Raw genomic sequence first — 11,198 nt, 5'->3', positions numbered from 1 at the left:
TGGGCAGCAGTTGAGATCGAGGCGTTTACCTGGAATTAACTGGAAACCCTAGTTGGGCATACCTGGATTCGTATGTTGTCGACGGAGAAACTTACGGAAAGCGGGGTTTAATCAGAATATGTAACTTTTTAAAATTTCTTGTGACCTCCTGCTCCAGTTTAAGTCTGCAGACATTGGCTTGTATATCAGAAAACAAGTGGGTTAGATTTAACGGTATTTATTTAGAAATAGTTTATTTTCGTGTTTCAGAAATAGTTGATGGTTTCTTCTGCTATACGCCTTCTAGTCGCCAAAACTGTGTTAAGCGTCTACAGCTGCTAAAATGTCGCCAAAAATAATTTTTTATGCTACAATTTGGTGCTTAACAGGTGAGTATCAATCCTTGTATCCCCCTCCTCACTGCCTCCGCCATGTCTGTTGTTTCTTTGTCCACCTGTACAACTACCTGAAGCGAACCCTAATGTCTGATTAGCAGTGTAAAAAATAGCTCACTTGGTCAGAATGAATCAGAAATGTCATTTATGTTTACATGCAGGTGTGTTAGCCTCCCACGCCCAACAATGTGGCCGAGCTCCGTTGTTGGAGAACAGGATAGTTGGAGGGTACGACGCCGCGGAGGGGGCTTGGCCGTGGCAGGTGGATATAACGACGCAGGTAGGCTCATAACGGTCCCTGCAGCCATCTTCTCCCTCAGTCCCAGTTCTGCCTGTGGGTAGTTGAATGTGAGGGTTAGTTCAGGTCTTGTTTATCAGACTGACCTGCTGAGAGAGGGCTTTAGCTGTGATGCTGAGGTGACTCACTCTTCCTCTCCCCTCGGCTCTCCAGACAGACATTTCTCGTCATATCTGCGGTGGCTCCATCATCACAAGGACCTGGGTCCTATCAGCTGCTCACTGTTTCCCCAAGTAAGACAAATCTGCTCCATTGGTGCAAAACTTTATACACACTGTAGGTTCAGAAAAAAACAAGGAAAGTTCAAAGAACTAAAGACATATGGTGTCACATTAAGAATTCATGGTTTGAAATGTAACCTTCTCATACAGGTAAACTGTATTTACTGAACCAAAAGCAATTCAAGGCTTTACCACATTAAAGACAATGCATAACACTAGAAACATTATAACACATGACTGAGGAAAAGTTAGACATTGCAGCACAAAATGTATTGAAATATAAAGTCTCAGAGAGATGAAAGCTTATTAAAGTAGGTAAAAATACAATATTAAACAAAACATATTAAAATATCCTTAAATTAGACAGAAAGGTATTACTGCCCTGAAGTTCTGACTACAGTCTTATCCTCCAACAGATAGATTAACCCAGTTGTCTAATCGAAATAGAGTTTGTTAATCAACTCCAGAACATCTCCCTGAGGATTTTGGCTCAGATGCAATGCTAATGATGATGTTGCTTTATCTTAATATAATCATTATCATGGGCCATGTATTGCATATATTTTATCATGTTGTGAGTTATTCTGTGATTCTCAGCCCTAAAATATAATATAAACAGTCTGAAAAGTACTGAGTTTTGCAGTCACTAATGTTTTACTCAAACTACACCAGCTGGACAGCAAGGGTAATTTCTTAAAAGAGAAAAGACTTAAGGGGAACACACAGCTGAGCTTTATGCATTTTTGTGAAAATGCTGAGTCAGTTTAGTGAAACTCTTTGTGATTGCCAGAGAATCTTAGCAAGCAAGCTCCATATAAAAATATTTTTTCAAGATTTTGCACAAAAAGAAAAATGGAAAAAAATAAAATCAAAGGTTCCTGCTTTCTTTTAACAATCCAATGTATCCCTCATCCAGAGTCTTTGCTGCCGAATACTGCAATGTGATGCCAATCTAGCGTTTCCCACAAGTATTAACAATACCTGTCAATTTGCCAATTGAGGTGTGATGTTTTATGTTAAAAAGAAAACTTCACATGCAACCTATTCAGCTTTTTTGCTGCCTCTTGTTGCTGATATCAACAAGTACTCCAACACTCTAGGGCAGTGGGTGTCAAATGGTGTGGCAAGGTTCACCAGTGTGCCTTGAGGCTATTCTAGGTGTGCTTTGGGATCAGTACAAATAAACATAATAACTACAACTATAAATCAACAAGAGATTGTGTAGCGTGTTCTACAGTACAGATATACCGTAAATATGGTGTGCCTTCACATTTCAGCTTGATCTTAGGTGTGCCTTGGCCAAAACACTTTGACAATCATTGCTCGAGCGTGATGGTCACCATATGTTTCTTCAGTACCAATAAACCTCACAAATGCAGCTCACTGCTATAATTAGAGAAAATAGCAAGTGAAATAATTTAAAAGCCAAAATATGTTTTTGAGCATCTTTATAAAACTTTTGATAACTATTGATGAATACTGTCCAAAGAACAGAAACAAAAAAGTAAACTTAGAGAAAAAGGCAGAAGGGGGTTGGCTTTAAATGTGTAAAAGTGTAAATGCAAACACATTTTAATGGATATTCTAATCACCAACAACATCTGCAGCACTAATAAGGGCTTTTTTGTACTTTGGGCTTTTTTTGCAGCTTAGAAGTTGTTACCTCAAATCATGCAATCATTCAAATGTTATTTTTTTTAAAGAATAGTTAAAAAAAAGTTATACTTTCCTCAGTTTTGTATGTTTTTCTCATTCAAAATGTTAATGAAATTAAAATTGTCATTTTGTTCAAAACATATCATCGATATGTCGTATTATGTCATATCGAATTTGCATAAAGTGTCACCAAATAATCACCATCACAATTTTTTTCAAAATTGTTTAGCACTAGTTTTTTCACTGTGTTAGTTACAATATTGAATGATGTATTGCTTGGGTTTATTAAAAAAACACATAAGATGAGGAACTTAAAAATAATTGCTGATATAATCACAATGGTAGGTAAAAAAAAAAAAATCCTAATTAGATGTTCATGAGATGGGTCTATATGTGTTTTTCCCAAAATGTGGAAATGGAATCTGCAGATTAAATGGCCTCCTAAGACCTTGCACATACATACAGTTATGGATGAAAGTATTGGCACCCCTGGAATTTTTCCAGAAAATACACCATTTCTCCCAGAAATTGTTGCAATTTCAAATGTTTTGGTATCCACATGTTTATTTTCTTTATGTGCATTGGAACAACACAAAAGAAAAATGCCAAAATTAAAATAATTTTACACAAAACTCAAAAATGGGCCTGACAAAATTACCGGCATCCTTTCAAAACTGTGCGTGAAACATTTTACTTCCAGCATGCTGCTCATTTAAACTCATCTGTGGCAGTAACAGGTGCTGGCAGTATAGAAATCACACCTGAAGCCAGTTAGAAAATATAAAAGTTGACTTAACCTTTGTGTTGTGTGCCTGTGTGTGTCACACCAAGCGTGGAGAAGAGAAAGAAGAGCTGAGAACTGTCTGAGGACTTAAGAAGCAAAATCTTAAGTTGTCTTAAAATGTTTTTTATTGTTACTAAGTGTAAAGTGTAGTGATGTACTCTGTCCATCAGTAGAGAGCATAATTGTATGAAAGTGTCATCCTCCTTTGGATGATCATGCTATTTGGGCAAAGATATGTAATCGAACAAAACTGTAAACATGGAAAGAAAAAACAAAACATAATACATACATGTGACATTTTCATTGTTTTATATTGCACATCAACTGGAAAAAATAGATATTGGGGACCAGAAAGGAACATTTCCAATGAGAACTTTTAGTGTAAATTTAGTTGATGCTTGGCATTAACAAGCCCTTATGGCCCATCGTCAGAATGACTCCTCTGTACCTCTTTCAGTGATTGAAACCATTTCTGACGGACTGAAGACCCCCAACAACTGACCGACACAGCCAAAACAGATCCTCTAAAACAGATCCAGTGCTGAATTTTCTGCAGAAACAGGACCCTCAGGAGATTTGTGGACAACATTTTTGGTTAAAACTAACTCCTATTCAAAGACAAGGCTGAGCTTTTAAACTCATCAGGTCCTATGAATCCCAAGTAAGTGGGAGAAAATAAAAAATGTATTCACAATAAAATCTCAGGTCTCAAAAGGATAGAATTTGGAAGCTCCCGCCAACACCAGAGGAGTGTTGTTCACTTAGATTATCTGAATGCTTCTGCAAGGCCAGAAACAATAGCTTTTCAGTGTGTCTGACTTCTAACCCAGTTCTTCCGCGATATCTCTAGAATACCTGGACAGATCATCGTCTTATTTAGGAAGAACAATCACTTGGACTTGAATGAGCTAAAAAGGTCCATATTGTAAAAGCTTAGGGTGAATGTAATCTAAAAAAAAAAGGATCCTGGCCCTAAGTCAGACTCAAAACACTTTGATATCAAGGCCAAAGGTAACCTTAATTGTGAGATCATTATATATGGAAAAAAACCTTTTTTGGCAGTTTTTCTATCTTATTTTCATGAATGTAATGTTCAAGGCATGCCTTGATGGTATATTTTTAAATTTGTAGAGAGGAAAAGTCCTCTGAGCCTCCTGGGACCCAGCCCATTCACTTGTGTCCGCTGTAGTGGACATTGAGTTTACATGCTTATCTTTTAACTCTTTTAAGCTACCCTAACAATTCCTGATACATTTTAAAGAGGACACCCTGGGCTTTCCAGTGATGTGTCATGTGTCAGTTGGGATGCTGGGAACATTCTCTTTCTTTCCTCCAAAATGGCCGGTGTAGGAGTGAGCACATTTTATGGAAAGAGAAAAGGTAAGTCATATATTTTGTACCATTTGTCTTTTTTTTTTTTTTTTTTTTACCATGATAATAATTTGTTTTCTTGTTTATTAATGTGTCAGGAATTGTTTATTTGGTATTTAAAGTAATTTCAGATTTTTTTTGGAAATAGTTGCCTTTTTATGAATGTCAATTCTAGTGGACATCAGGGCCATATTCAGGTACTTTGTAACTACATTGTTGTAGGAGACAGAACTGAAGCAGAGAGAATCCTTTACAAGATAGTTGAGTGAGACTCAGATTTGGACCTGTCAGATGATGAGAGAGATGAGGATGAGTTTGAACCAGTGATAGAAGAAGATGATGAAGATGGAGATGATGATGTAGAAGGTTCCGAAGACCAGACAGATACAGAAGCAGACACAGCCAGTGAGGAACAAAGACATATTCCTTTGTGGATCAAAAATGACAAGTATGTTTAATATGTTCAAGTATGTTCAGTTTCAGTATTCAGACACCCTTTATATTATTTTCTTGTATAGCTGACAATAAATTTTAATTTCAATAAGTAAATTGATGATGTCATAAAATGTTTGCAATGCATATGCAGGTGTAATTGATTTGTGTTACATTTCATCATTATTACTGTTTCACCTTTCATTTAATGCTGGTTTTTCTATCACAATAGATTTTCATCTTCATTACCTTGGCTTCCCAACTCTCAGGATGACCCTTCAACCTGTGCATACTGGAGTCCAATTCAGTACTTTTCCCAATACATTGATGAAAAAGTCTTTGAAGATCTGGCTAGATTTACAAATCAAAGAGAGGTACAGTCCAGAGGAGTATCACTGAATACTACTCCACAGGAATTGAAGATATTCTTTGGCATGTCAGTCCACATGGCCTGTCTTGGCTATCCCAGAATTAAGATGTTTTGGGCCCAAAAAACTAAAGTGCCTGTTATAAGCAGCAAAATGTCAAGGGATAAGTTCTTCAAGCTGAGAAGTCCCCTCAAGATTGTCGATGACCTGGCTGTAACAGAGGAAATGAAGAAGGCTGACATTCTTTGGAAAGTCAGACCACTGCTTGACCGTGTGAAGCAAGGCTGTCTAAGTCTCCCATAGTCAGAGATGGTCTGCACTGACAAGCAGATCATCCCCTTCACAGGCCGCTGCCAAGTCAGGCAGTTTGTGCCTGGCAAACCCAATCCTACTGGCCTAAAAGTATTTGTTCTTGCTTCTCCAACTGGTCTGATGCTTGACTTCAAAGTGTACCAAAGAAAGAATACATTCAGGGGCCAAAGACTCAACGTTGGAGCAGCAGCAGTCCTACGTATGGTTGAATTTATCCCCCCAGGAGGTCACTTGTTCTTTGAACGGTACTTCACAACAGTTGATCTCATGGATGCATTGCTAGCAAAAGGCCTACCAGCAACAGGGACTACAGGGACTATAATGAAGAACAGAGTTCCAAAGCTGTGTCGTCTACCAGGAGACAAGGTGTTGCTCAAAAAGGGGAGAGGTGCATCAGTGTCTGTGGTCAGATAGAGTCCTGAGCTGGCAGTCACAAAATGGTATGACAACAAACTGGTGCTGATGGCCTCCACTGTGCACGGCAAAGATCCCAAAGATATCTGCATAAGAAAAAGTCCAGGTCCAGGTAACAAGACCAGCAGTGATCAGACATTACAACAACAACATGGGCGGGGTGGACCTATGTGATCGCATGCTGAGCTTTTACCGCATGTCAAACAGAACCAAGAAATGGACAACACGTGTGCTTACTCACTTCTTCGATGTTGCCATCACTAACTCCTGGATCCAATACAAGTCTGACAGCAAAGCACTTAACCGACCAACAAAAAACACCCAACAGTACCTGGACTTCAAACTGCACCTGGCTGAAGAGCTGATTAATAGCCCAGAACTTCATGCAGGTGAAGACAGTGACGAGAATGAGCCACCAATCAAAATGAGGATCCCTCAGCCAGAGCCATCTGTTCGCAGACTAGGAGCCACGCACATGCCTGAGATGGTTGACATCAGCTATGCAGAAAGATGCACAAATAAGGGCTGCAGAGGCAAAACATACATGAGGTGCACCAAATGCAAGATGTTCCTCTGCATAACCAAAAAGAGAAACTGCTTCCAGGATTATCACCTCTGAAGGAACATGCAAAGAAAAGAATGAAGAGCAACAAAAAAAGTGAAACACTAAGTTAGGCTTGTTGAGGCTCAGCAAATGGATCTAAATGGAGCTGTATAGAAATTAGTTTGGAACCATCAAGTGCTACAAACATTTAATAACAATGGGTTTATTTTGAAAATGACATAAGGCACCATCCGTATGATTAAGCAAGGGAAAAACCCAGCATGGTATTTTTTTCCCTTTAAGTTGAATATATTCCTTTGAATAAAAAAACACTTTCTTCATTTTTCTTAAAATATGTTGTTAAAGCTGTTTTCTGTCAGGTTTTCATTTCTACACAGGGCTGTGGTTTTGCATGAAAATGGTCCCAATGTCCAGTACAGTGGACATGCTGTAAAATGAAAAATAAAAATAATTTTAAAAAAGTCAAAATGGTATGTTGTTTTTTTAGACCCAATAGACAGGAAATCACACAAAAAAAAGAAAATGGATGACACTTTTTTCCTCGGGTCCTAGGAGGATATATTTTCATCTAGCTTTCGTGAAAAGATTTTCTGGCCATCACATGTTTAGAAAAGCAAGAGGAGACGCTCTTGTACTATTTTGTCTTTCTTGAAAATGATGCTACCTGTACGATTTATTGTGGGCCTATGATGTTTCATTGAGGGTAAAGTTTTGTGTCTGACACAGTGACACTGTCTTTCTGTGGTAAACGGTGATGGATGCAAACTGCAGCTTCACATTGCAACAGAGGAATCAAAGCATGAGGCACTTATTCTAGCTTTCATAACGATATCCTCTTAAGGGTAAGAATGAGGGCTATTTGAAGGAATAATTGATTGGCACACAGCTATTCAGAATCTTTTGTCTGAGTAATGTAAAGAGTTTACATTTCCGGTGAAAAGGTTTTCATTCTGTGTCCCTCTGTCTTCTCTCAGTCCGTCAGACGTGGGATCATATTTGCTCTACGCAGGCCGCTACCAGCTCAATGGCTACAATTTCCACGAGTCATCGCATCGTGTAAAGCAGGTGGTGATTCCAAACGGTTACGTAGAGCCTCACAGTGGGAAGGATGTGGCACTGGTGGAGCTGTCCACCCCTGTCACCTGGTCAGATCATGTCCGTCCGGTGTGCCTGCCCAACTCTGGCACCCTGTTCCCCGGTGGGATGCTGTGCTACGTCACCGGCTGGGGAAACATACGCGATGATGGTAAGACTCCCAGATTCCTCACATCCTGACATGTTGCACATGTCTCTGACAAATGGCTGTCTGCTTTTAGCATGAAAATAAACAAATAAATCCTTATCTATATAAAAGAAAATGCTGCCTGGGTTTCCCTATACATTGTTGGTGCGGGCGTTCTGAGAGTAGACAATGCATGATGATAAATTTTAAATGACTGACTCTTTCCTCCCTGCACATATCATTTACAGAACAGATGGCTTATAGAAGCTTGAACTATATGAGAGAATCATTTAGAAATCATAATGGCAATTATCCACATTAAGCTGGTTTGAATCTGGCCTGCAGCACTTTCCTGCACGTCTCTCCCCACTCTCTCGTCCCTGTTTCTGATTCTGTCAATTGTCCTCTGTCAATAAAGTCATAACATGCCCAAAATAAATCTAGAAAATATGTATGGGTGTTTTTTTAAAGCACTCCAAACAGATTTCCTGACCAGTTTGACTCACTGTGTCACCACTTTATGACTGCTACAGTGGTGTTTATCACATGAATGAGGACAACATGAACATAAGCTTGTAGCCAAAAAAGCAGATGATAGCAGATAATGTTTGACAACAGTGATAAGAGCTGAAAATAACACCAAATTGCATTAAATCAGTACATTTACTCTAAACTTGATTTCTTCTGAGGCATTGTAATATTTTCAGTTTGTTCATTAGATATTATGATGTTATATCTGATTGTCAACCTTTGTATGAAAAAGCAACTTTTGTAGATATCTCTGTCATGATTATCAAGCGTTACCCTGCAGTTCCCTCCCCTAGTAACCACTGACTCAAAATCAGATTAGTCCCCATTGGGGGCAGGGCTGTGACTGAACAAGTCACCCCATATTAACTTGACCTTAAGCCAAGGCCAGACTATACAAGATTCTTGTCTGTTAGGATGGTCACTATGTCAGATTAGGCGATCATAGGGCCATGAATTTGTACTATGACTTGACTGGCAGACCCGACAGACTATGCAGAGGTACATGATCAGTCATTTTGGTGACACTGGAAGGAAAAGGGGATGGGCTGGACTACAACTGGAAAGAAAACTGTAAAAAGACAAATATTTACAGTACTACCCTGCATTTGTTTGTCTATCCAAACATTATGAATGGCACACTAGCTTGTTGCTAATGCAAACGGCAGTCACTCACAGTTATTGAGGTGTGTCTGTTATTCCTCGCCAACATTTCTCCTCTTTTAAGTCTCTCATGGTCATCCTTTTGTTGACAGGGCAGGAATGTTGAAGGGAGAGCTTGACAAACTTTTCCTCTGTCTCATAGTTCCTTCTAACAGCACCAACTTCATCACTCCTCTCTTACCTTGCCATTCGGTTTGTTTACATTTGTGACTGCTGCAAAGTGCAGAGGGCTTTGTGCTTTTATTGGTCAAAGTCGCTGATGTCATGGAACAAATCCCAGAGGGCAGGAGAAAATCAAACATGCTAGACTTTTTTTGGGAAGATGTGAGGCGTCTCAGACATGTTCTTGAATTTTGCTCACTATGAGACAACACAATATGAAGCAACATATTTTTAGGAAACCCTATGACTGTTGGATTGGGCAGAAAATGTGTTGTCTGACCTCAGCTTTAGTCTGAAATATTTCCTATAAAAAGGGATGAGATGCACTCAATAAAATGCAGAATAAGCCATATCATTTCACTTAAAAGCAACAGTTCTAATCAGTGAAGTCACAGCATGTTATAATTGGCATTGTTTGGAGGTGCGCATCACTGTGGCTTTATTGTATCAGACCACATTAGAATATCATATAATTCTCTTGTTTGCAGAACTATTAAAAACCTAGTCAAAGTGATGCCGAGTAATGGATGCTTCATCTACAGAAGAAAACAAAACAATGAAGTAGAATAGTAAGTAGGTTCTAACATTAAGATGCTTAAAATGGAAGTTTTACACCAAAAAATATATTAAATAAAACTGTCCTTTGAGCCATGGTATAAAGCAGCCATTAAAGTATGTTTTCCAACGGATTAATTACAGAAATGTAGAAATCTCCTTTTGTTTTGTATTCTTTATTGGCTCCCCTTAGTCCCTCTGGGTGGAGTGGGGACTCTGCAGGAGGTGCAGGTGCCGATCATCTCTCAAGGTTCATGTCAGGAGATGTACCGGACGCACCCAACGGAGCCAGTGGACATCTTGCATGACATGATCTGTGCTGGATTCCAGGAGGGTGGCAAGGACTCCTGCCAGGTACTGTTGGATTGACTAGTTGTGCTGCTCTCTAAAACCAGAAATGAACTATATTGCTACTTTTATGTCCACTTTGAGATCTTTAATGCCACATGAGCTGAAATCTAAAGTCTGTGCCATCTTCTCAGGGGGATTCTGGAGGGCCGCTCGTTTGCCAGATGGTCAATGGGACCTGGGTGCAGGCTGGGGTGGTGAGCTTTGGACTGGGTTGTGCTCACCCAAACCAGCCAGGTGTGTATGCCAGAGTGACGAGCTACTCTGGCTTCATCAGCGACACCATACCAGACATAAGCCTGTATGGCCGAGCGGATCAGAACTGGCCCTGGAGTGCTGCTGTGTTTTTCAGCTGTCTGTCCACTCTACTGCTTCAGCTTCAGAGATAAGATCATGTAAAAGCCGGAGGTAGATCACGCAGCAGGCCAAAATGAAGGAGCATAGTAATAATGTTTGACTTAAGTCCAAAGTTTTTCAACAGTCTAACTCATAAAACTGTACCTGATGTGCACATGGAGCCATAATGAACACGAACAGTAGTATAACCTTTAATTTTAGAAATTTAACTATGTATTCTGAGCTTTGATTCAAAGTAGCTTTGAAAGGTTTGTATTTTAAATCAGAATTATAAGCTGAATAAATTATGTTTTCTGTATTTGAAATAAATTGTTAATTTGATTTGATAAAATCAGGTCAGTGCTCAGTTCAACCTGTAAAAGCAGAGTTTTGAAAGGTGGATCAACAAGTCTCATCTTTTACCTGGACTGAAGCTTTGAAATATCAGATATATTTTTAGAGGGCTTTCACAATACATGATTTTGGAAATGCATTTCCTTTCATCCTTTGTTTTATTTAAAGCCTTCTCTTCAGATGCATTAAGATATTTTTTTTAAATTGTCCTCTTTGCACAAAACCAACTAAACCT

General features: G+C 39.1%; 1 protein-coding gene across 1 annotated transcript; it reads left to right on the top strand.

Annotated features, from left to right (window-relative positions):
• The first annotated feature begins 35 nt into the window (after positions 1-35).
• zgc:92313 (uncharacterized protein LOC436869 homolog) lies at positions 36-10,951 on the top strand. The gene is made up of 7 exons (XM_041815501.1): positions 36-196; positions 287-368; positions 536-654; positions 826-905; positions 7,770-8,041; positions 10,119-10,279; positions 10,408-10,951. The coding sequence occupies exons 2-7, from the start codon at positions 323-325 to the stop codon at positions 10,660-10,662; spliced, it is 933 nt and encodes a 310-aa protein (XP_041671435.1). The 5' UTR covers positions 36-196; positions 287-322; the 3' UTR covers positions 10,663-10,951.
• Positions 10,952-11,198: the final 247 nt, after the last annotated feature.

Source organism: Cheilinus undulatus, linkage group 20 (assembly GCF_018320785.1).
Source record: "Cheilinus undulatus linkage group 20, ASM1832078v1, whole genome shotgun sequence".
NCBI classification, from domain to species: domain Eukaryota; kingdom Metazoa; phylum Chordata; class Actinopteri; order Labriformes; family Labridae; genus Cheilinus; species Cheilinus undulatus.
Note: the sequence above shows the minus strand (reverse complement) of the source record. Positions and strands in the feature narration are given on the sequence as shown.

What these genes read in the sequence shown, in the direction of transcription:
- zgc:92313 (XM_041815501.1), top strand. Translation starts at nt 323, where the DNA reads ATGTCGCCAAAAATAATTTTTTATGCTACAATTTGGTGCTTAACAG. An exon ending in AGGTGGATATAACGACGCAG is followed by an intron (nt 655 to 825) that starts GTAGGCTCATAA and finishes TCGGCTCTCCAG; the next exon opens with ACAGACATTTCTCGTCATAT. An exon ending in GCTGCTCACTGTTTCCCCAA is followed by an intron (nt 906 to 7,769) that starts GTAAGACAAATC and finishes GTCTTCTCTCAG; the next exon opens with TCCGTCAGACGTGGGATCAT.